The sequence below is a fragment of the Xiphias gladius genome, chromosome 24 (assembly GCF_016859285.1).
Source record: "Xiphias gladius isolate SHS-SW01 ecotype Sanya breed wild chromosome 24, ASM1685928v1, whole genome shotgun sequence".
Taxonomy (NCBI): Eukaryota; Metazoa; Chordata; class Actinopteri; order Istiophoriformes; family Xiphiidae; genus Xiphias; species Xiphias gladius.
In genome coordinates, this window is record NC_053423.1 from 10948333 (window position 1) to 10974813 (window position 26481).

The 26481-nt window shown below is 38.8% G+C and overlaps 1 protein-coding gene across 1 annotated transcript; it reads left to right on the forward strand.

The window, feature by feature from the left end:
* calcr (calcitonin receptor) lies at positions 1–25971 on the forward strand. The gene is made up of 21 exons (XM_040121768.1): positions 1–62; positions 2683–2830; positions 3135–3242; positions 6000–6085; positions 6217–6376; positions 6500–6610; positions 6737–6849; positions 7937–8009; positions 8161–8271; positions 8505–8617; positions 9130–9295; positions 9390–9500; positions 9720–9832; positions 11280–11371; positions 13946–14072; positions 18757–18910; positions 19779–19839; positions 20014–20080; positions 20220–20438; positions 21099–21140; positions 25064–25971. Exons 1-21 carry the CDS (start codon positions 18–20, stop codon positions 25283–25285), a joined length of 2442 nt encoding a protein of 813 aa, XP_039977702.1. The 5' UTR covers positions 1–17; the 3' UTR covers positions 25286–25971.
* The last annotated feature ends 510 nt before the right edge of the window (positions 25972–26481 follow it).

A 26481-nucleotide genomic window follows, 5' to 3' on the forward strand; every position in this document is an offset into this window, starting at 1 on the left:
GCCTGTGAGAGGAAGATATGAATTTAGTGGGCTCCCTGTGGATCCTTTGGCTTCCCCTGGTGGTAAGATCTCATTTTTTTTCGAAGAAAGCTGTAAGGTAAACTTTTTAAGCTCCTGTTTCTCATTTTGTCCATAAAGTATGCTGCACTGGTGTTTTTAAGCATACGATTCAATTTTCATTAGATACTGTGGATATGTAATATGATTTGGTCCAAGGGGTTTTCTTTTATCAGCAAATATCTCGTGATTAATTTTCACTCACATTCTATAATTAATAATTACAGTTTATAATAAGCTCAGCTTGTTCAATACGAACTTGGATGACCCAAATTAGAGGATATGTAATCCATGACTGCATGTGTTTATGTGTGTGTTTTCCACCTTCTTAATATAAATAATCTTCACTTTTATATGCAGATGATGCACAATATAGGATGTCTTTCTATTACCTGTATTTAAACTTTGTGTATAGACAAAAATTGAAAATGTAATACCTGTAATACCTAATTTTTTCTTAATTTGTAGTTGTATAGTGGACAAGGTACAGGCTTCCTGGGACTGTCATTCAGCAATTTTTGGAAGGCACCAGCTTAACTACCTTGAATCTTTATAGAAAAATACCTACCTACTTTAGGAAAAGTCCAGAACTAAAAGTGTAAGCAGGCTGGCATAAGTCCAACACATGCAATTTGTAAAATAAAGCAAGAACTAGACTTCCTGTTAAACACAAAAAATTCCCTTTAATAGAAAGTGTACAAATTCTACATTAGAAAACATTTACTCTTAATATCAATATTTCCACTTTATATTTCCACATGTGTAGGAAGAACTGGAAATTTAACACCATAAATATTCATACGTACCATTCAAAATAAAAGTTTCTGCCTAATCCACATAGGAATTTACACGTATTAATGTCCTTTTCATAACTGAGTGCAACAAAATACGTGCTGCTACACAATCCTGCCTTAATATACATCAATCCCACACATATATAGAAAAATAAAGCATATGTATGTCTACATCTCCTGAATTTGTTATTAGGGTGTTGGGGGTTGGACGGGGCATTGGTGGTTTGCGCCCACCTGCCCACCAAATGTGAAATCTTAATTTGAGGTACCCATGATCTAATTTCAGTTCAGCTTGGAGGGTTGAGTCATATTCACAGTCTGCTCCAGTGTTTGAGAAATTATAAAACTTAACTTAATTGGGGTGGTGCAATCACTGGTGAAATGTTTTAACTTAAATGTGATATCTCAGACAAATCATGTTGGGTCTGACAGCTTTTGGCACTATGCTTAAGGTAAAAATGAAGAGATTTGCCTGATGGAAGTGTTGTAACCATACAAATCAAACTATGAAATGGCCCCTTTGATGGACTCCATACAGATGACACCAATTGGCTTAATGAGGGTTATTTAATAAATGGTATTTTCAACACTTCAGCTCTAAAATTTGGAAAGCTCAGAGGCAATATTTATCGTGTTACCAACTGGCTAAACCGATGTCAGCACATGTCCTGGGGACATGTTCATTTTAGGATTTTTTTCAAAGCTTTGACTGTAGAAAATGTGAAATGGAAGTTTAATGCTTCAGTTTCCTTTGCTGTTCAGCATCAAGCTTGACATTGAGTTCCTGGATAGTATCCCTGTCAGATGGTGTATGCCTGATGTATCTAGGCTGTTCTACTCTATATTTCTGCACTTTCTTTTTGGAGTGGTCTTGTCACGTTGATTCAGGAGAATTGTGCAAAGTGCAACGTGTGAGGAGAGGCCTTGATGAGAGAAGGTGTTTTCCTTTTTTCCGGTTCAGCTCATCTGTTGATATTGGTGGTGGCCTGGTGGTCGTATGTATGACGTCATTTACTTCAATGTTTGGAGTGACATCATATGTACGGCTGCTAAACTGCTACATGGGACATCAGCATTCTCACAGTTTTTTTCTCTCAGATGTTTTGCCTTTCACAAGCCTTTATCAGGTAAGAATGATATTTTGGTCTGGTGAGCATTCCTTTTCACGCCACAAAGAGCAAAAGGTAGGCGGTTTTCATCTCAGTTGTGATAAGGTATGTAAAGACAATCTCCCAGGCAAAGTATTAAAATTCCTCAAATGATTCAGAAAATGCAAGTGCATCAGCCTGGTACTCTGAGAGGCTCAATTTTCAGCCAAAAATTTTTTTTGAGATAAGTCAGCAAAATTGACTATCCTTCAGTGAGTAGCATTATGGAAATCAGCATTTCGCACGGCAGGCCTCTTCATTTATAATGCTATCTCCATATACAAACAATAGAGCAGAGGTAGATAAGATTAATTTGAAGAAAATCAGCTGCTTGCTGAATGGAAAGTGACTACAATTTCAAAGTGGAGTGAAATCCTCATCAGATCAGCTTTGAAGATGCTTCAAAAACCTTGCATGCTCATTCTTCCATTCAAATTTTTATCTTATATGATTAAGCTTATCTTGATATAAGCATGATAGAACTGTGAAACATTAGAAATTAATATAACATCATCTTCCCAGATAATATTTATGCTTTATCTTATTTTTCACAGTCAAGGGAACATCAGCAGCAACCACCAAACACACACATTAACACCTCACGATCAACTCTGGCCCAAGTCAGTATTAGGCATGTTTTTGTCTTCCCTCCTCTCACCTCTATTGTTGTGTTGTCTCTACAGTGCAGGGCTGTGGCAGGTGCTGAGTCGATGTCAGACCCATCGCTCAGGCCTGGACAAGGCATTACAGAAGGACAGAGGCAGGTGGTGAACCAGGCCAAATACAAATGTGTTGAGCTGTCCAACAAAGACCGCCCAGAAAACAGAACGGGTGAGATGCCCAAATCGTTTTAGGGTTTCTTAAAGCCAAATCCATCCCCTCTGAGAGAGCATCGCAATGATGACTTTGTAAGGTGGTAGATTTGGATTGGAAGACTGTTGTAGTTCTTGGTAAAAATAATGGTGGTGTTGCCAGCAGTGGTTCCAGCACAGCTGACCTGAAAAAGCTCATAATCATTTTCATGGCTGTGGAGAAATTATGTTACTATGGCATACACTTTCACTATATATAGAACTGAAGAAACAGAAAATGCTTAAAATAGTCATTACCCTTTTTTGCTTTTTCCTCTCTCAAGGTATGTTCTGTGGACGTATGTGGGATGGTTTATTGTGCTGGGGTGAGACAAAAGCTGGGACATCTGTAACACAAAACTGTCCAGATTATCCTGACCTGGACCCAGCTGGTAAGAAAGTTTTACACATCCCCAACAACAAGCTTGCTGAATCGAGAGTGATGGGAATTTGGAAGAGTTTTCTGCATAACTTTATAATTCCAGGTCAGCGGGCAACACAGAGAAACGATTCAGTCTTCTCTGTGTTTGATGGAGGCCAAAGGTCATGGAGCTGATTGCAGGATATAAAGGGAGGAGGGAAGCTGGGAGGATTTTAGTTCATCTTTTATGTATTTTCTATTTAATTTTACCATATATTTCCCTGAGATGGTAAATGGAAAGCTGCTTCATTATTAGGCTGTGCTATGAGTTTTGTAACAACTCATAATGAAAGAACTGCAGATATTGCCGTGACAATAATATATTATCACATTATTATAGGATTTTTTAAAATGTCACAGATATTAGTTAGTTAGAGTTAGTTCAGACATTGCAATAAGGCTACGCTTGCAGTAGTTGACCGGCTTTAATTTTCATTCATGCCTCACAATCACTGGCTCTTTCACCAACTGTTTGGCTACCAGTTGACAGGCAAAGTCCAATAATATTCATCCAGATGTACACCTCAGCCATTATAATCTGACAATTGTCACTATTGCATTGCTGATACATTCATGCTAAAACCTCTGCCACAGCTCCCTCCACTACCCCAACCTCCTCCTTTTATTTTTGGTCTTGTTGATTTAACTAAGATTTAATGTCCATGTGTTTTTTAGGTAGTTCTCCACACAGAATCCTTGTTATTGCTGAGATTCTTTGGATTCTTTCTGTTCCCAGTGCGTTTCCTGACAAATCTAACTCTATCAATTCTATTTGCTATAAAAAGTAATTTCCCTGACATTAGTGTCTCTGACAGTGTCTCTGACTGTATAACATAGTGTTATTGTGTTTTATGCATTATATCCTAAAAAATGATTTATGTTGAGCAGTAAATAGATCTGTCATTACAGTAGTGGCCAAATCCTCTGCTGTAGTGCTTTTGCCCTTCCCAGACAGTACACGTCAATCAGTGCAGCGAATACTGCGAAACCTTTTCTTTGGATTTTCTGTTCTGTTGTGTAGGTCATGCTCTTTTTTTTTTTTCGCTTTTTGGCCTTTATGGAGGTTCATGCTAATTACCAAGTTCTTTTTTATTAGCTATGCTAGCATCTCTAGGTATGGCAACAGTCTGTCGTTAGGTTGGTCAGTCCACCAATTTAGTCCTGACTTAAATATCTCAAAAACTATTGGCTGACTGTCATGAATTTTGGTACAGATTTACATGTTGGCCAGAGGATGAATCCTAATATCTTCATCAAACGCCACCAGGAGGTCAAATTTTCCACATACCCAGTGAAATATCTCAATGTCTACCAGATGCATTGAAACCAAATTAATAACTGTAATAACTTTAGCGATCCCTTGACTTTTCATTTGTCCTATACTTTGGTTTATCCAAATGCCTGCAAAAGTAATGACATTTTCATCTGCCTCCGCTGCACTTTCTGTTTATTACTAATTAGCATATGTTAGCATGCTAACATGCTAAACTAAGATGGTGAACACTAAATATTACGCTTACTAAACATCAGCATGGTAGCTTCTTTGTGAGCATCTCAGTAAGCATTTAGCTCAACGCACTGCTATAGCATTATAGTCCTGCAGAGGTGGTAGCACGGCTGAAGACTTCTAAACAAATTACTGTTGATTCTATGTGCTAAAATGGAGGAAGACTTACACAACAGTGAGTGTAAAGGACAGCTAGTATAAAAGATTTATAATCTGGATACAAGGTCAATCATTAGTCTGTGGTGTTTTATCAATCAGAGAGAATAGAAATGGACATTTATTTATATCGAAATTGACTATGGAAATTGATTCTGTAAGTACACTTAATGTTTAGATTGCAGTATAAGTAGTCACTACAGTATGTGCAGTTTTTACATTGTAAGGAATGCAAGGCTCAATAATTTGTAATTGAAGAGTTCCACTGTCAAGTAATGTCTGATTTAAGCTGTGGAATATGATCAAGAGAGGGGAGGTGAGGGAGAGGACAGAGAGAAGAATGAAGGGTATATATAGCGAAAAAAAAAGACAAAGGAAAGATGGGATCTAACAAAAGACAGAGATTTCAAAGTCAGAGAGATGGATGGTGAGACATAATATGAATGAGGGAACAGAGAGGATGTTTTTGTAATAGAAGGCTCATAAAGGATCTTCCCACATTGCCTGTGATGTTCAGAGTTCCCCTTATGGCTCCGTATTTGAGAACTGATTCTGCTGATATGAGGCTTTGTAGGGGACATACAGTTAGAAGTGACTGTCGAAAAGTTGATGAGCTGTCAGAGAAGACTGGGCAGTTGTGCTACGGTTGTTGTTGTCAGTAACAATATGATCTCATTCTTAGCCCAGTCATGAATCTACAGTACATGTGGTTTTAAGCCCGACATTTGAGAATTTGCCAGAAAATTACTCCAAAAATGGAATTTTCTGTTTGACATAACGTTTGATGATGTGTGCCAAGTTGAATTAATCACAGTTGTTCTGTAATGCCAAGATTCAGGGTCAGATTTATGGGTTTGGATGATGCCAACATACAAATGCTAAAAGAAAAAAACAGAGCCAAAGATTATAGAGACTCTCTACTGAACATGAACCCCAAACAGAAGCAATAATGTCCCTATAAGTAATCCGATACAGTATATGAAGCTTTCAGGATAATCACTGATGAATTATCCCGTTGTCAAGCTGTCATTAAGTCAGTACATGTTTTTTTTTTTTTTTTTACAGAAAAAGTGACCAAATATTGTGACGAACTGGGTAACTGGGTCGAGACTGGCTCCATCTGTCAGCCAACTTCAAAGGAGAAATTAGAGGTATTTGGATACATTTATATTTGCATTTGGATACTGGTTCCCTGTGACTAATGGAAGAACGAGACAAGGCTTGCCTCAGTTTCTTTGTACACTCTTTTTACATTGAACATGTGATTTTTTTTTTTTCTCAGAAGGAAGTCCTCCATTTTTTAAGAGATGCTGCAGAAGAGCTTACTACAGAGGCCACAGGGGTTAACAAAGAAAAAGGCAGTGTTGTAGAAAAAAAGATACTTGAGAATGAAAATAAATGCTTAGAGAAAATGAAGCAGGATCCTCCTTATGATAAATCAGGTACTGATACTGTATACTTTTATTTTACATCAACATGATTTCTACGTGAGTTTTCATGTTGGACAAATGTATGAACGAGGGGCCTGAAATTCATTGTGTTTTGTGTTTTTGTTGATGGTGCAGGTCTGTACTGCAGTCGTAACTGGGATGGCTGGTTGTGCTGGGACGATACCCCAGCGGGAACCTACGCCTCCCAAAACTGCCCTGATTATTTTGTTGACTTTGACCCCACAGGTGAGCAGTGGGACTTTTTTTGAGTTTTTAGCTCATATCTTTTTACCCTCTCATGATGAATTCACCTCTAGTCCTCTGCTGAAGGTATTTAAAGAGGTGCGATTTAATCACAATTATTCTTTTCAGAAAAAGCAACTAAGTACTGTGGAGTAGGCGGGCAATGGTTTCACCATCCAGAGAGCGGTAGGATTTGGACCAACTATACACTCTGTGCAACCACCCATGAGAAAAGACAGAGGGTAAAGTATTGTTGAATTAATAAACTATCACTTGTGGATTTATTGTACAGTTTTTGCATACAGGTTCTTAGTGACTAGGCTTATCATTACTGCTTGGTCCTCTTGGAAGATTTAGATATGTAGGCCCAATTGCAATTAGATAATAAAGTATTAAAATATGTAATATGTATTTTGCTTATGGTACTCAAACCTCCAACCATATGCAGTAGATATAAAGTTTAAAATAATGGCATCTACAGTAGGGCTTTCACTTTTACAGAAAATCTGATAATTCAAAATGGCACCAAATTCGTTTGAATTAATTAGAATGAAAAGTGACAGCCCTAAAGTACAGCAGTGTTACAGTACTGAATGTACACTTTAACAATAAGCATACAGGTCAAGTTATTAAATTTTGTGTTAAAAGATACACTTTACACAGATGTACCATAACAGGCACATAATGTGCCCTCATGAGATCAGATACATACTGTTGATTTTGATCCACTATATAGGTACAATGTAGTTTTAAGACACGATGTGCACGAATTCAGTCTGAACTGAAGGTAAAGGTACACTGATTGAGGCACCTGGTGATGCAGGACAGACATTCATCCACCACTGCAGAGGTCAGCGGTAGTCCCGGTTCTGCCATATTAATCAGACTCAGCACTTTTGGTGGGTAGGAAGCTGGTGAGGGATCACCATGTCTTCATCGTTGCACTAGCAACTCCTTCTGTTCTGCCTGTCCACACTGCCTTTTCTGTCTATGCAACAACTCCTCAAATCTAAACCAAAAAATAGGTTGTTCATCAGTTCATTCCAAAATGAATCAAGATACGGTTTGGAATATATTTTTGTAAGTGTCTTCCAAAAGTGGTTGAAATTAGCATCACAAAAATTATTCATATGACAAGTCTCTAGTCTGCCACCACTGTGGATATGATTTGCTTTGGTTTAGGCAACTAAATCCACTTGGTTGAGTTAAGAAGTGTTTTTTTTTTGCGGATCCATGTGTAACACGATTCGAGTCGTACTTTTGGTTAAACCTCAGTTTATCTGTACAGTGTTTTTAACAATGAAATATCTGGGGGGTTTTTTCCCACAGGAAATGAAATTGGTTGAAAATGAATACAAATGCCATCTGAAAATAATTCGAGATCCACCTTTGAACAAATCAGGTACTGATACTGTCTAGTGTCTACTGAGCTTTACTGTGTAACTCTTTAATTTCCTTTTTCATATATCCATGTGATTGCTACATAATGAGAAGTTAAATCTTGGCCTGTTAACATTTCTAATCATGTTCTTGTGTTTTTGTTGATGGTGCAGGTCTGTACTGCAGTCGTAACTGGGATGGCTGGTTGTGCTGGGATGATACTCCAGCGGGAACCTACGCCTCCCAAAACTGCCCTGATTATTTTTCCAACTTGGAACCCACAGGTGAGCTGTGAGATCAAAGTTTTGCTGTTTTAAAGGTTTACTGATTACTTGTTAAGCTCTCATGTTGAATTACTTTTGAGCTTCTGCTGACTGATGTTAAAGAAATTGTACTATTACGGATTAGTTGTTTACCAAAACTAATGTGACTAAAGTTTATAGACACTGTACAGCGGCACAGATTTATAGAAATTGTAACATACAATATATTTATAACATAATTGTTATTTTTATAGAAACGGCAACTAAGTACTGTGGAGAGGACGGGCAGTGGTTTCGCCATTCAGAGAGCAACAAGACCTGGACCAACTATACACTTTGCGCTGTTAACACTAAGGAGAAGTTGAAGGTTATGTATTTTTTATGAAATTACTATTCATCAAAAAGATCATGAATGGAGGTTCATGATAACTAGGCTTAACAGTGCTGATGGCTTTTCCTGCCAGTTTAAGACACGTGGCCCCCACCACTGTTACAAAATAAATAGTATGTATGTAGTTACCACTACCCAGACCATATACAGTAACATACAGAAGAATAGATTTCACCGGGTAAGCCATGCACAGAGGCTGCATAATATGATTTGCAGGAGAAAATACAGATAATAACATTCACATAGTACCTTTCTTTCTCTCTTTCTCTTTACTGAGGAGCCCTTTACTTTATCGTGTCCCCATCAAATCTGAGGGTTACCCATAAACCATATAAAAGTGTATTTTTGTACTCAAAAGTCAAATTCCTCCACATATTTGCCATAATTATATGTCACGCCTTTTTTCCCCATAGCCTCACTTCTCATTGTGTTATTCTGATTGATAATGGCTGTGTATGTGTGTGGGTGTGTGTGTCACAAAAATGTAGGCAGCCCCCCAGCTCTCAGGGGACACTGAGGTACAGCTCATCGATGAGGCCACGGTCAGCCCAACGGTTAACCCAGAAGAGCAGGAAATTGTGAGAAAGAAAATCCTTGACAGCCAGTACAAATGCTTTGAAAAAATGAATCGAGATCCACCCTATAATAAATCAGGTAGTGATAACATCTACTTAACTAACACTTTGCTCTCATTGTGCTTCACCTCTGTGAGTGTTTAACTCTCTGTGTGACTTTGTTGGTGTTACAGGTCTGTACTGCAGTCGGAACTGGGACGGCTGGCTGTGCTGGGACGATACTCCGGCGGGAACCTACACCTCTCAAAACTGCCCTAATTATTTTGTGGACTTTGACCCTACAGGTGAGCGGTCAGACTCAAGGGTTAATGCACCTCTCATGATAAATTCACCTCTGATCCTCTGTTTTTAAAGAACTTGGACCATAAAATATGAATTGCTTTGAGGATGAATTATTCACCAAGGTTAATGGAACCAGGCTATATGGACAATGAACTGTATGGATTTGAAGAAATTGTTGGAGAATTCACTACAAATATTTATTACTTCATTGTTACTTGCAGAAAAGGCCACTAAGTACTGTGGGGAGGATGGTCAGTGGTTTCGCCACCCGGATACCAACAGGACTTGGTCCAACTACACACTCTGCAACGAAAACACTAAGGCAAAATTGAAGGTAATTTATTTAAGATAAAGTAGCTCGCTTGGTGGCCACAGTGAGATGGGTCGGCATAATCTTTTCTTGTGTTGCCTGCTGTCCTCTCATATATGCAGTGTGAGCAGATGGGAGAAAATGTGGAAACTAGAAATATAGTTCTGACCTAGTTGCAAATAAATATTGTACCAGACATAATTATTATCAGAGTTCCATGGAAATATTTACACATGGAAAGTAACAGGTAAATGCACAGGGTCACCTGGTTTGACACCTGGTTTGAATCAGGTGAAAGTCCAAGGGCAAAGCTGACATTTAATGATACACACCAGTTTGGTGCAGTAGTTTACTTGCAGGAATGGCGAGTTTAAAAATGTTGTTTGGTTAGCGGTCACTGATTAACTGCTCACAGGTATCATTTGTATTTTTAATGAGCCCACTGAGTAATAATCTCACAGGTAACAAGGGCTGGTAAAGCAAGATTTGTTTTTCTGTTCAATAGACTTTGCGTACTCTATGTTGGAACAAAACCATCACATTATAAAACACAGGCCTCACCACAACATCACCACATATTAACAACCTTCTTATCACCAACAGGACCAGGCTGCTGTACCAAGCCACTAACAGCGTTTCCCCATGGAAACCAGACTAGGAGACTAAAGAGCTCATTCCAGTACTTTGCCAAACGAGACATCGGAGACAGTTGTGGACTATAAGAGATTTTAGTTTTTTTTTCTTTAGTTAAATATATGGCTATTTTAGTATCAGTCTTTTTAATTTTTCCACTAAGGAATGGTACATTATTTTTTGTGGCAATCATCTATAATTGATCAGATCGTATGTGCTCAGTAAATATGTGCATTAAAAAGTAGTTGTGGTTTGGTTTCATTCCTGCAGCTTAAAATTATAGCCCTTATTATAAAAAGTTTTCACGAGGTTCAGACTGATGACGAACAATTGACAAACTTTTTTTTTCATCCTGGGTCTTATTGTAATTCTAACATAACATGTTATCTAACACCTTTGAAAAGGGAAACAGTGAACAGTAGTTTTAGCAAGTTCCCTTAAAAAAGCTGTTTCAAAATTCAGTGGATGATTATAATAGACATTTACCTTATGTTTTTCTCAATTTTCACATACAAATAATTGGTTTCAATTATACACTTAAACTGGACCTGGGGAGTCAAAAGAAGTAAAAACCTTTCTGATTACTTGTGTGGATGCTGCATTTCTTCAGTTGAAAAGTTGGGTCTAGAGGTATCATCATATATTATAGATACAGATATTGGAAGTGATGCTAAAACGACAAATACAAAACCCAGGGTGCAAAACATACCCAAGGTTTCTCATTCCGTGTTGAACGTCGTGTCCTCCTTAATGTGAAAAAAGTGTATATTTTCACTGTAACATCTTCCTGCTAGTAATGCCACACATTATATCTATCTTCTTTGTGGTTTTTTTGCAGTCAGCATACATCCTGTTTTACATGGCAATTGTGGGTCATGCTTTATCCATAGCCTCCCTGCTTATCTCTCTGGCCATCTTCTTCTACTTCAGGTAATGGATTAGATATGTTGCAGTTACTGCTTTGATGATGCACATTCTAATGCAAAATGAATATTCACGACAGGTATACAATGATGCGAATGGCTGATACAGTTTGTCATAATGCAATGCTGATTAAATTATTAATCGCTGGTAGTTTTGCCCTTAAAGGCTCAGTCATCTTCAGTGTCATCAGTGGATCTGACAAGCATGCAGATGGTGCTGGGCTTTCACTACAGTCTCCTCCAGCCATTTCATTACTCATCCTGGGCAGTGCTTTGGTCTCAGTCTTACTCTCAGTCAGAGAAATCTTCAGTCTGCTTCTGTCTATACCAGCAGAGCAAGTTTTACAGTATGAAACACTTGCCCCAGAGCCACACACATGTTTCAGTCACATTTTATACATCAGTCAAATGTGCTGATTGTTTGTTCACTCATAGAGCTACTCTGGGCCAAATGTCTAACATTGTCTAAACAGGTTAAAATAACTCTGCTGGTATAAACACTGCCATAGTATGAAATTATCACTGAAGACTCTAATCAAAAATTATCACCATCTCAGCTGTGCCAAATTAATGCAAACTATCAACCTGAAAAGAGTTCTGCTGCTTCACTGAGTGTAATTTATACACAACTGCCGCTAATTTCATGCCAACTTGGTTTCCTTGTACAGCTCATTTATTTCATGGATATTTAGGATTCAAAACTGGAGAGCTCTGACATCCATTGAATACGATGGTGTTTTGCTCTTATTAGAAACGTGTGCCCCTCAGTGCATTGCTCATTAAGGACGTTTGTCCCAATGTACTGCTCAATCCCAGAGAGAAAAAGTGCACAATTAATTGAGATACTGCTGTTGAAATTCAATTAGACAAAAGTTCAAAATAACATAGTGGATAAAGGAAAGAGAGGTATAATATTCAGTTAATGTCTCTGAAGTCTGGGAAGGATAAAGCCAAAAGTCGGCACATTGTTGAAACTTTATGTCATTGTAAGTTCATCTCTGGGAAGGAACTTTATCAGCATTGTTTTTAATGGCACAATGGGATTTAAAAAACCAAATATGGAGCCTGGGGCGGGGTGGGGGAGATAACTTTAAGTTTCTGTAACAATATTTGGATGCGTTGCTTAGTTGGACCTGTAGTTATTGAATGCTGCAGTTGTAAAATTTGATGTTTTGAAGGGTGTTGACCTCCTAAACGCAGCTGTTATCAGTAACAGATCTTGTACGAGACCCTCAGTGTGCTGCAAAGTTTTATACACACTCTTAAATCTTGTGGCCGTGTTTAGGGCAGGTTTAAATCTCATGACCCACTGACAGTAAAACTCTTAATGCAGCTAAACAGCAATTCAGAGGGACATGCACAATACCTCGAGATCAAAGCCCTAACAAATTAAGATCCCAATAAAGTAACAAAGTTATGGCAAAGAAAAATTTTAATTTCTTTTTTCTTTTTAACCATAACTTAGCATATTTATAGCCAGAACACTTAAAATATTGGAGCCTTAATGTCCCTTATAATATCCAGATGTGAAGTGTACAATGGTATGTGGTGGTGTACAGCTGCACTCTGTTATTTATGACTCAACATCAACACCGTCAAGATTCCCAGATAAGAGTACTACAGCTTGCCACGGAAAAAAACAGGAGTTGGTTAGACAGCTGATCCAAAGACGTTACGACCTGTGACCGAATGAACAATGTTGCCTTAAGGAGTCAGCCTTTGTTTTGACATCTCCTTTTAGATTAAAAAAAACCCCTTGCATATAAGCATTCAACAGCTTTTTCATGTCCTTTATTGTCTGAGACTGTATTTCTGTTGGAGGTCAAGTCTGACTTAGACAGTGAAAATGTGCAGTTGTATATATTGTCTTGTCTTGGCTTGAGGAAATGTAGCTCTCTTCCCCTTTTTCATGGGTCTCAGGTGGTTTTATGACTCAATGAAGATAAAATTGTGCAAGAAACGGGTAAACTTCTTAAACTGTGGAGGACATATTTATAGGAGGCTATATTCTGTGAAATATATTTGGCGCAAGGTTAAACAGAATGTTTGAGGCTGAATCGAACTGTGCAGTCTGTTTGAGTGCTACCCTGAAATTAAAACATTACTTAACCATCACCAACAATAAAGCTAGTGGATATGGATGACTTAAAACGATTTTGATTCTCATTGGTGTTTTTAATTTCCCTGTCAAGCATTTCATTGTGCTATTAATTCTGAGTGGCCAGTCAAGGTAATGAGGAGGCACCCTTGGGATCCATTATTTAACACCACTTCTAGCATGCACAGTATAGCATTTAGAGGCAATCCAGCTCATGGATCACAGGGATTTTTTTTTTTTTTTTTTTACCAAACACAAAAATCAATTATTTAAAATTTGAAGTAACATCTGACAATATTAGCCTGCCATTCATGTGAGTTACTCTGTTGTGGCAAGTTTTATTCCTCTTTAATGTTATATTTGTATGTGTCAGAGGAGACTTTAGACCCAACGTGTTGATGCTATTTTTCTTGAATTAATCATCATCGTGTCCTGAACACAAGCCACGTTACAAAATGAATTATGGCACCTCTCTTCACACAGGAGTCTGAGCTGCCAAAGGATCACCCTCCACAAGAACCTCTTCTGCTCCTATGTGCTCAATTCTGCCCTCACCATCATCTACCTCATAGCGGTGGTCAACAATCCTGAAGTGGTAGGCAGAAACCCGGTGAGTCTGTAGGCACAGCAGTGCTTTGAGTGAAATACTAACATTAGTATGCTAAAATGCTCAGAATGGCAATGCTAACATGCTGATGTGTAGCAGATCGAGGTTGTGTCTGAAATCGCCCTCTTGTTCACTCATTCACTACTCCCTATCTAATAGACACTTGATAGTTTACACATTAGTGAGGAGTAAATTGAGATTTCATACACTAACTAATCAAAATGGCGATTTTCTCATCTATAAAATGCAGAGGATTTCATTGTGGAATTGTTTGCAGAAAGTAGTGTAAATGCTGTGGACCCTACTTTCTTCCATTCCTTAGACATGATTCCTGTTTACAAACAGTCGAGGATGCGTGTACAGGCTTAGAAAAAATGTATACACAATGTCATTCCAGCTTATATTCGGACTTTGTCACTATTGAGAAATAAAGCATTTGTTTGAAACCCATGAAATTATTGTTTAGAGGAGAATTTGTATGCAGCATACACTCCTGCATTTCGTACCTTTAACAGACAACCCTGGCAGCTAACGTGATCTTTCCTCAAAATATACAGGACAATGGATATATGACATATGTGCTACTTTAATGCAAAAACTCATATTAGAGATGACTGCAGTGTAAACAACAAACTGTGTCAATACAGGATTTAATCAGCAATACTGATCAGCCACACAGGATCATGAAAAGAGACGGTATGCCTGTTCAATTCTTTTTTCTCTGGAAAATTATAAGCATAACAACACGATACATTTCCAATTCCAAAACCATTAGTGTCCTCCTGTATCAGCTGTCACCGATTCCCAGACTAAAACTCTAAACACAGAGCCTTAGCGATATTCATTGTGCACATCTCACTGATGTCGTTGCTCAGGAACCCACTGTGGTATTTGTGAGCGCACTCAAATAAAATGGCAGAAAGCAATCGTAGGGCACTATATTTCAGATTCGGATTTGTGATTTCAGTCACAGAAATAGTGTTTGCCATGTTCACCATCTTAGTTTTGTTTGAATGCTAACATTTTTAATTAGCAGTCAACACAGCTGATGCTGGTGTAAATGTGAACAGTTTTTCAGGTATTTGGTCCTGACCCAAAAGAACTGAACTAATTGAAATTTAACCCTGAAAATTTCATTAAACGAAAAGTTATTGTATCACCAAAGGCATTTAAATTAATTACTGAATTTTTTTCAGTCTGGACCAAAGTAGTGGCCCGACCCGACTGACAGATGACATCCCTGTTGTTAACATGACCATTTAGCAGAATGCAGTGTGAAGCTAAGAAATGTGAGGAAACTAAATTTAAATAGAGAGACTCTATATTTTAATTATTAATTAGTTTGTAGAACAGACTTTCAAGTGTATCCTAATTAGTATTTCATCCCACTGTGCCATATATTGGCCGTGTTACAGACAGACAGTTTTTTTGCTCTCCTCCACGTTCTCCTGTTTTGGAGCCACACTGCGTTACGTGAATTCTGTGAAACTCTGAGGTATGCTTAAGTAGAGGTGATAAATCTGTCTTGTAGGAATGCCTCGCTATCAGGAGTGAACATAAATTGAAGAGTTACTCTTCAAAAACCACTCCTTTTTAGAAATCAAAATAATGAAAGCCCATTAACTCTTGCTGTGTCTTGAAAGTTATTATTGCAGAGTTTTTCCAAATCCGTAAAAGGATCGTACCGTATCTTCTTTGCTTTTATGTAGAACAGAATAAAACTAAACAGTCAGGCTCTTGAAGTTCAAGTTAATAAAAACTGTGTCACAATATTGCCTGCTATAAAACAAACTTACAAAATCATTAAAAAGCAAAACACTCATCCTTCGATATGTTAATGTGTGAAAATTGAGATAAATGAAAGAAAGAACTTCAGATGAACATGGTGACAAACAACAAAAACTCCAGATAGGATTCTAGAAGTTGGCTCGCATTTCCCACAATCCCTTTAGCTTCAGCCTGCTTTGTGCTGGAGCGTCACCAGCCCGACAAAGTACTAGAAACATCCAGGAGCCAGTGGAGCTCTGGGTTTGGTTCTATGTTCTGCTGCTTGTCCTTTTCACGTGTTCACCAAATCTGACTGGCTGCTGTTGTTATTCACATCCCATCTCTAAACATTTCCAAGAAGCAGGCAGAAATGACAAGCAACATCATCAAAGTGAGGATTGGTGGATATTTGTGCAATGGCTCCCTTTCAAATCATTCCTTGTAGCCATTTGTCAAAAAGGTTTGTGTTGAATCTGTTATTTTCTGACATAGGACTGTCAGGTTGTGCTAACTCACTGCAACATTTCAAAATAAAACTCGTCAACATGGCCCTGTTTTTCAAGAGGAAGCCACAGAAAAAATCACAAGCACAATTGATTGGGATTCTCACATGTCTGTTGGGAAACATTTTGAAATTTACCGCTGCCAAAGTGAGAATTATAAGCCTTTATTCTGCGCTGGTGATTTAGGAATAGTGGATTGTGCTGGAGATTTGTTCATGCAGAGAAAACAAGCTCTTTTTATTCTCTCTGGTGTGGTGATGGAGGGTCTGATTTGGCTTGCCAGCACTGTGGAGGAGTGAATCCCCAAAGCTTATGTCAAACCAGAAAGGAGGCTGAAAACATGAGAAACACCTACATGATCTATAGCAGCTTGGTTTGTAAGCCAGAACATTGTTTTTAACTTTTGACAGACCTCGGTTAGCTGCAAAGCACAATGGTTCAGAACTGGTAAAAAGTAAATGACCTGCCTCTCTACATACTGATACAAGTCCATGTCCGTTATAGTGGAGATTCCTTAAGTGGAAAGGGAAACAAAGGGAAGTGAGAGAGAGGCATATGACTGCAGGTTTAGAAGTGAATGACCGTTGTGTGTTTTTGAGCTAGCAGAGGACCCCTGAGAGCAGCAGTTGATAGTAAAGTCAACATATCTGAATCATACTGTGGCTATGCTCTTTTAACACAGGACTGCAAACAAATAGAAATTTAATGTCTCTTACCAGTGCCTTCCTAACTTCAATCCAGTAACATGCATTGTACTGGAAACCACTCTTCCCCAGTTATGAGTTGGTATGAGAGTATTTTAAAGCTAACCTATCTTGGGATTTAGTGTCACGGTTGTTCACTTTTAACTCCACTAAGGATATTAAATATCACAGGAACTTAAATAGCACTGCCTTATAAATGAAAACACAGGTATGCTGATGTCACTGATGACCATCCAACCTTTTCATTTAACTCACAGATGTGATCATCCAGTGTCGATAGAATAGTAGATTCTATAATGCTTTTTCTGTTGTTGATAATGCTGTACTGTCTCAGATTTCCAGTGAGAGCATGGACTGGAGTTTGAATATCAAGAGTTCCGTGCTCTTGTGAAATACATTCTGCTTTTTTGGAGATTAGAGCATGCCATAAATTAATGAAAAAGGGATTATGAGGTTATTAAAAGCAGACTGTGACCTGAAGAAACTCTAGCATAGAGCCAATGGTGTAAAAGATGGAATCGTCAGCATACAAATGGACATTGCAATGCTCAGTTAGAAAATAAATATTATTTATGTATAGAATAAATAGCAGGGGAGAAAACATTGATCCTTGTGGGACACCTTTATCAGCTTTTCGGGTACTTGGTTTGAAACCGTCAGCCACAAAAAACTGAACTCTACCAGGAAGATATGATTTGAACCAGCTGTGTGCAGAATCATCAAAACCAGTGGAAGCCTTGGAGGAAACATGCTTTTTTTTTTTTGTAATACTACACAACATCAAAATGTGCTTTGCAGTATAATATTGACCTGTGTGAGTAGTTACCATAAACTGAAGAAAAATATTAATGTGTTACTGCAGCTGTCACAATTTGTGACATTAATAAATTTCTCGATAAATGTGTAATTTGGTGTCACCACTTGCTGCCTCCTTGGCTTTTATTGGAGCCAGTTTGGCACAGGGGAATATAAAGTTATCTGAGCTGGAACAAACAAACAGCAGTCACCAAAGCTGATGGGACAGACTGAAAACATTTTCAAAAACATGTCTCCTGAACAAATCTCCTAAGAAAATAGGAGATAAAAAATACAGAATTGACCTACTGCTAACCTTTGTGGAGTAGTTTTTGACACTTTTTGAGCAGATTTCAGTAGTCAGGCTCATTGGAGCCACTGTCTGGCAGTCATTAGAGGAATTAAGCCTTATGAAACATTCATAAGTGTCTTGGTAATTAAAGCATTAGTAGACTGTGGTTAGATAAGACTAACATAATAATATGTCATCAAAGACATCTCTTTCATGTTGTCATGTTGTTGCACTGTGCTGGATACATAAATAGGAAATGGCATAGTACCGTATAAAGTACTAATATGCACTTGAAAAACATGACTTTTTTTTTTTTTTTTTACTCCTCTGTGCAAAGTGAGACAAACACAATCAAAGAGCACTCCAAGTACAAAGTAAGACAAATCATCATTTCTATCTCAGCTCACCTCCAGAGGGGGTAAACGACAAGGATAATACTGGCTAATGATTTTGTGCCACGGGTGCAGAAATATCCACTTACATCTTTTACGTCTCCTGCTGAGATGATGTCAGGAGTGTTTAAATCGAGTTGTCTTAATAGATCTTTTAATAGATCTTTTCAAATAAAAAGTCAGAAAAACAGACAAAACAAATAACAAGCTTTCCTGCTTTGGCTGTCTCTGCAGGTCGGCTGTAAGGTGTTGCACTTCTTCCACATGTACATGCTGGGCTGCAATTACTTTTGGATGCTCTGTGAAGGCATCTACCTGCACACGCTCATCGTGGTTGCTGTGTTTGCAGAGGAGCAGCATCTGCACTGGTACTACCTCCTGGGCTGGGGTGAGTCATCGGCTTTTATTCAAAACACTGTTTCTTGTGTTTCATCTATTTTTGTATTATATTGAATTGTGTACCTTTAAAGACTTATATTTTTATGTCCACACTGGACTCAATCATAGCTTGAAAACTGAGAAAGCAATTCAAAAAATGGGACATAATCTAGCATCCATTATTCACACGTAACCACCCCGTCCTTGTACAGTATGTCAACCTGGATATGGTGACAACTTTATAGGCCCTCCTGCTGCTTAGTACTGCTCCTGTCCTGTTTTTCACCTTGTTCAAAACTGGAATAATGGGAGCAGTCTGTTACACAAGTAGTTGATTGAACTAAATAGATTTTCATCACTAAAAATGGGAGGATAACCTTGAGGCGTGTGTTTGCCATGTTTGTGTGTGTGTGTGTGTGTGTGTGTGTGTGTGTGTGTGTGTGTGCGCGCGCGTGTGTGTGTGTCTGTGTGTGTGGAAAGAGTACAGCCAGTTTGTCGGGTCCATCTGCGGCCAATATGCTGCAGGGCCCCAGCGGTGACTTGTACATGGATTCATGTGTTTATATTCAGGCAAAAAGAGCCCTACTTTTTTGTTAATGTAGTGGATTATAAGATCAGCAAGATAGTTAAGGAAAATTATCCATAAAGTACTGTTGTTAGAGGTGGGACAATAAAATTACAGTAGCAAAGTTTATAAAAATGAGGATGAGAAAATCAATCCACTGTGTTTCAGTCTTTCCGAGAATAAATGCAATAATATTTTTATAGTAATCGTTCATTTATTGAGGAAGTCTAAGATAATAACTGCATAAATGAAAAACGAATTTCACTAAATTTTCTCAAGATCCCAATGTCCACCATCTTCTTTCCTGTCCAAGGCTTTCCGCTAGTCCCTGCATCCATCCATGCTGTAGCAAGGAAAAAGTATTTCGACGACAAGTGAGTAATGTTCCAGCAATTTCTGCAAATAAACAGGTGATGTTTACATATGTGCACAGCTGTGTGTGGCAGTGAGTGAGTGTGCAGATCCGTACACATGCGTGTGTTTGTATGTGTGTGCAAGTGTATTTTAGGCGGCAGACAGCACTGACTGATATGTTTTTCCTTCTGTAGCTGCTGGATGAGTGTGGAAACCCATCTGCTCTATGCAGTTCATGGTCCTATAGTGGCAGCGCTTCTTGTGAGTCTGCTAATCCACCATTTCAGCACAATATGAGAAAAAATATCATCAGTTTGTAATTTTGGTAGGGCTTTTAATACTTAAACACAAAATGGCTATCATTTTTGTTCTTCTCATAATTTTTTTTAACTTTCTGCAGGTGAACCTCTTCTTCTTACTAAATATTATAAGAGTGTTGGTGACCAAGTTGAGAGACACGCACCGGGCAGAGTCCAACATGTACATGAAGGCGGTTAGAGCCACCCTCATCCTTGTGCCCCTGCTGGGAATACAGTTTGTCATTTTTCCCTGGAGGCCAGAGAATCGGCTGGCCGGGGAGGTCTACGAGTACATCATGCACATACTCATGCACTACCAGGTAGGTGCTGAGCTGACAGCCAGGCTCAAAATTAATCAGAACTTGAATTAAAGTACCAGGTATGGGGCTCAGTTCAAAGGTGAATCAGCAACGAATATCATAGGACAGATAAGTGCTGCTTCACTACTGCCTCTCCGTGGGTTTGAAGCATTTTGCATTTCTGGCCACACCCAATAAACAATGAAGGAAAACAAAAATTATCTGTTTGCAATGTAAATACTAATGGATAAATGTACTTTGGAATGAATGATCAATGGTAATATTTAGATTTTAGACCCAAACGCACAGTATGCATGAAAAAAAATACATACAAAAAAAGCAATAGTCCGGAGCCCAGCCCAGATTTGTCCGTACCCTCAGGCCCTGTCAGACTTGAGATTTGGCCATTTGGCATGCTTGAATGTTTCAGCTCATAAAACCTTGTTTTCTGCCTTGTGATTGTTGTGACTGACTGCTGAATTACCTTTTAATGAACCAGTTAGGCACTCCATCAACTTTATTTAACTACCTTTTAGGCACTTTGCAGTCCATTCAGTACATTAACTTACAACAAAGTGATTACATTGCTCCGCCAGATACTCTTTTTTTTTCAAAAAGCATTTTACTATTTTTGTGAAATGTATGTATTTTAAATTTTGTATACTTTTTCTTTTTTTCAAGGGGTTATTAGTGGCAACAATATTCTGCTTCTTCAATGGAGAGGTAAGCACTCTTCGTGTATTTAAACACATTATTAGTGTGGCTTCCCTCCAGTGTGCTGCTGCCACACAAAGCCATGTGCAGTTGATGGAACACTTTGACATTCTGGGAAGTATATGCAAATTCCCTTTTTTGTCAAGGGTTAGATGGGATTATATTGGCACCACTCTCATGTCTGTAAGCAACCAGCTCAGCTCTGTCCAAAGGTAGAAATATCTGCCTGCCAGTATCTCTAAGGCTCACTAATTAAGTCCTGTCTTGTTTGTTTAATTAGTGAGCTTCAGAGGTCCTTGTAGGAGAATTTTGTCACAGAGCCAGGCTAGCTGTTTCTCATTGTTTCCAGTTTTCATGGTCTCCAGCTTCACATTTAATGGTCTATGAGAGTGGTATCCCAGAACGTCAAATTATTCCTTTAAGACTACTGCATCCGTGAAAAGTTCAGTTTTTTGGTGGCACGTGACAAAATATTGCTGTAGTTTTGATAGCGCAATTGCTCTTTTATAAAGGTCAAACTATAGATGTTACTCTGGGAGCTGTTCACTCAAGGAGCAAGAAAACTGCTCCGACTCTATCAGACAAAACATTTTCATATTTTGTTTTTCTGGGCAGATTTCTGACATCCTACTTCTGTACCTGATAGCATATTAAGAATTGACGCATGAATGTCACACACAGTATCAAAGTTGTTTTTTTGGCATTAAATACTCCAGTAAAAAGTTGTAAAAAAAAAAAAAAAGAAGTCTTCACACAGATTCTACATCTGTCATTAGTCCATCTGTACTAGGTTATAAAGTATTGTGCTGCTTGTTACTTCAATCTAGTGCTGCGGCAGTAAAAACTGAAGGGTCATGTCAGGTGAAGAGTATGACACAGTTTATAAATGACTGCATGGTTTCCAAGCCCAGCTGGGAATTGACTCTCCTTTCAAGACATCCTGTCAGCCTCTCTGAGTCCGTCTGCCACTGTCTGACTGCAAGCATCCTTAAATCGGTTCAAACAATTCTGCAAACGAATTAACTTGGTTTTCATTAAAACCCAAGTCTGGGCTTAATGGTGTGGTTGAGACCTTTTGGCTCCATAGACTCAATGTATCACAGATGCTTTCAAGCTCAGTGCCTCCGCAAAGCCAAGCACCAGCAATACGTGCTGTTAGCAGGTCGCTAGACTCCATGACAGTGTGAAGAGCACAGACAGATCAGGCAATTACAGACAACTATTTCTGTCTATTTAAAAGTAACATGCTTTTGTAATATGTCTGGAGTTGCAATAAGTGAAACTTAAGTGGTGCAATTATCCATAGAGACAGTGATATTGTTTAGTGACATTTCTTTGCATGAGAATAAGACTGGGCAGAGATGCATAAAGAGAGAGAGGAGCAGATTTAAATAATCAGCATGAGGTGTCTGGCATGGCGGAACTAGCAACCTACTGTAGGGTTGTGTTTGTTACATTCAGCCGGGTAAATAGGTCAGGTATTAGCTCATACATGAGCAGCCAGAATGCAACAGCATCTTCTTAAACGATGTTTACAATTTGCGGAGTATAAACAATGTGTAGAGCATATGTTTAGTGGGTGAGCCAACGTTTCTGGGTTATACAGGGTCAATAACCACACAAATTGTCACAAGGGAATAAAAGGGTTTCTTTGCTGCACCCGCATAATGACCAATTCAGCTCCCTTAATCAGGAAACGGGTTTCTGGGGCTGGGTTCAATTCTGTTCTTTGATTTCAAGGCCAAACTGCACAGACCTGCCTTGTTTCTTCAGTGGCCCCATTGTGGTGTTAGGTCAGTGAGACAAACAGCTTTCATGCTGTATTTGTGACATCAAGCAAGATGTTCTACATGGAAGATTCTCTTTTGTCTCATTATAACAATTAGTGCCATAATTTTCATCATTAGATCATTGTGTGTTAATATACCCACAGCAATTACAGTAGTATTAAAGTGTTGCAGAATTAAAAATGATTAACCCCCTAACCCTAACGTTGCACTGCGGGTAGATTGTAACTCTAGTTTCTGTTTTTAGAAACTCGGTTCACACTCCAGTTCTTGTTCAGTCAATGGGTATTTACGTACATAGCGCTGAATGGATTAGTTAATCAGAATTGACATCCACTGTTTCCAGCTTCTCAAATGTGAAGCTGCTTTTTCGCTGGTTATATCACTTTGAATGCAGTATAATTAGGGTTTGCACTATTGGTTGGACAACAGAAGTGATCTGAAGACGTGACCATGTCCTCTGGGAAACTGTGATGGGTTTTTTTCATCATTTTGTGATATGTTATAGACTAAATAAATAATAGCTTATAAATGAGTATTTCACCCTCTGTGTGTTGGGATTTTTATGCTGCATCCTGAAGTGGTATGACTTTGGTTACTGAATCTTCAGCAGGTGGCCGCAAGGAGGTGATTCCATTTGTTCAGCTTTGTTGGTACTGCAAAGTGTAAAATTTTGAACTCTTTGCATTCCTCCCTGGCATTTGAGTTTGTTGAGTTTAAGTTTGCTGTTGTTGTTCTGAAGTTTACTAAAAACTCCAGAAAGGAGAACAAGCTTACAGGAGGATTTGAAAGCAAAGATACTGTTTTTTTAAAACAGATAAACTGCATTTTTTAAAGGATAGACATACATTATTCTCAAGTATTTCGCATTTTGGTTGGTATATTAATAGGGCAAATCTCCAGACTTTACATTACAGTTGAATTTTGTATTTGGGAGTTTAATTAAGTATTAGTATATAACACCCTAACTGCTGATCACATTGGAGACTAAATACAGGGATTAGGCAGGGTTACTTCCAGTATGTTTTCAGCATAATAATTGGTTTTGTGATGGTACAATATGGACTTGGTTTACATGCTTACAAATTTGTTTTCTGTATCAAATGGTTGCAGCAGGGTAATAATGATTGTGGACATCCCTGCCCTCTTTGACATCAAAATGGTCTTGATGGGTGTTGTATGTGTAATCACTGAAGTAGTGGAAGACATCTAAAGGATTCCCATCAGTTAATTTATGCAGACCAGCAAAGAGAAAGAATCAGTATACTGTTTGATTTTGTTATTGATGTATACGGAGTACTATTTCAGTCAAGAAAAGTACTTGAAAAGCATGAGTGTACCCTTTTTGCAAAAGCGTGGTGTCGGTTGTGCAAAAATTTCACAAATTTAACCACAAGGAATGGCTGTGCATGGTTTTACACCACATTCCTCAAATTACAGGCTGAAGATAAAATGTAAATGGGGAGGGTCCTCAAAAACCCTAAGAGCAGTTGTGGATGACAGATGTAGGGGAGAATTAATATATAATTACATGATTGAATCTTTAATATGTAGTTCAATAGAGATGACACCTTTCTTCCTTTTAAAAAGGTGATGATCTGCCCACACGTACAACTTGGCCACATTTCAAGAAATGTGACTTTGGTGTCTACATTTCCTAAGTTGAATCTGTTAATGTGATTGAAATTTGAGTGATCCACACATGCAGCAGCTATGCTGCAGCATGTGATCACCATTGGCTGGATTTTATTCTCACAAGATGGCGTTTAAAATGGGCCCTGTCTTATTCCCATTGCAATGTAACTGCATATTGGTTTGCATGTAAATTTGGACATCTGGTAGAGTCATGTTGTGGTGAAAGTAGAACAGAAAAGCAAAGCAGGAAAAAAAGAGTTCTGGAGGAAAGTTTGTACAACTTTGATAACTAAAAACACAAAGTGCTGGCACTTGCATTGAGAAGTGGTCTCATGGAGAGGGCAAAGACAAAGTTTGGGTTTTTTTTTTCAGGTGCAGCCAACAAAAATTTGACTTTTTTGATGACACATTATTAAGCTTGATTCCCACATTAGGGCCAAAGTACCACAAACAAAAACTCAAATATTCTCAGCATAATAATGAACTTGCTTTTCTGTGTGTGACGTCCAGGTACAGGCAGCTCTGAAGAGACAGTGGATGCAGTATAAGACCCAGTGGGGTCAGAGACGAAAGGACCACTGCTCAATGCGCTCCACATCCTACACAGCCACCTCCATCACCGAAGTTCCAGCCTTCATGTACCACCACGACTGTAACAGCGAACAGCTGAACGGGCGCCACACGAAGGACTCTGAACTGGTTGCACTAAAATCAGGAGAGATTTACGCGTGAGTCACACTGAGGATGAAGAGCATAGCGGCGGGAACAGCTGAGCAAGAGTAACGGCGCAACGGAGATGTACAGTAAGAATGGAGAATGAATCCGGTTTTCCCGCCATATCTCAGTGACTAAATCTCAGAGGCAAATGCTGGTTTGGACGATAATACGGGTCTGGAAATAAAGTGCTCACTGGGACAGAGATGGATTAGCTACGAGACTGACACTTCATTTTACTTTACAGTGTTGTTGCGGCTGCTTTTTGAGAACTTTGATGTCGAGAACTTGTCGCGTGAGACAAGAGCTGCTTTTGACACTTGTCACTTCCTAAAGCTGCTAAACTGTGTGAGCGTGCTCACAGTGACGGAGGCTTGTGCCGGTATGGAGACGGAAATGACTGAGACTGAGATGATGGCAGCGCGGGTGGCGATGTTTTCTGTTTGAAGCGATGGTGCTGAATGTGAGTGACAATGATACCAGTTACGATTGACGTGATGAAGAGGTGAACGACAGTTATGATGACGACGATGATGATCATGATGATGATTATGACGATGACGATGATGATCAAGGTGAAGTAGAATCCTCCCTTACCTCACCTATACCAAAGGGTACTGCATGTTGCTCACAGCTATGAAGGGGTGTACTGTGTCCAGCTGAGTGCAGATGTGGTACCCTGAAGCAAAAGACACACACACACACACACACACACACATGCAAACGTCAACCGACATCACAAACCTGATCATATGTGCCATGATAGGGGTCAAAATTTCAAAAGACCCTCTGTGCTTAAAAGCTCTGGAATTGTGTACATAATGTATGTTCACCATGTTTTATTTGAAAAAGTGTTTCAATGTTTTAAAAGGATTTTATATTTGTTTTCTAATAGTATTTTATTCTCGCCAGTTCCTAAGTATGTGCTTAGTGTTTGTCCTGTGATGCTCCACAACCAGCTGCTTTATTGTTTTGCTGATGCCGATGCTGAACATCACAGGGCTGAGAAGCAAAAAGGAGCTAAATGCACACACACACACACACACACACACACACACACACACACACACACACACACACACACACACACACACACACACACACACACACACACACACACACACACACACACACACACACACACACACAGAAAACGTGAGTAAAAAAATTTTGTTTTGAGGTTGAACGGCTACAAGAGTTGTTTAACTGTGTTA

Excerpts from the sequence above, each read along its gene's own strand:
- calcr (XM_040121768.1), top strand. The coding sequence starts at position 18 with ATGAATTTAGTGGGCTCCCTGTGGATCCTTTGGCTTCCCCTGGTG. Across the intron at positions 6,611-6,736 it reads TGTTGACTTTGACCCCACAG|AAAAAGCAACTAAGTACTGT; the intron begins GTGAGCAGTGGG and ends TATTCTTTTCAG. Across the intron at positions 9,833-11,279 it reads ACACTAAGGCAAAATTGAAG|TCAGCATACATCCTGTTTTA; the intron begins GTAATTTATTTA and ends GTTTTTTTGCAG.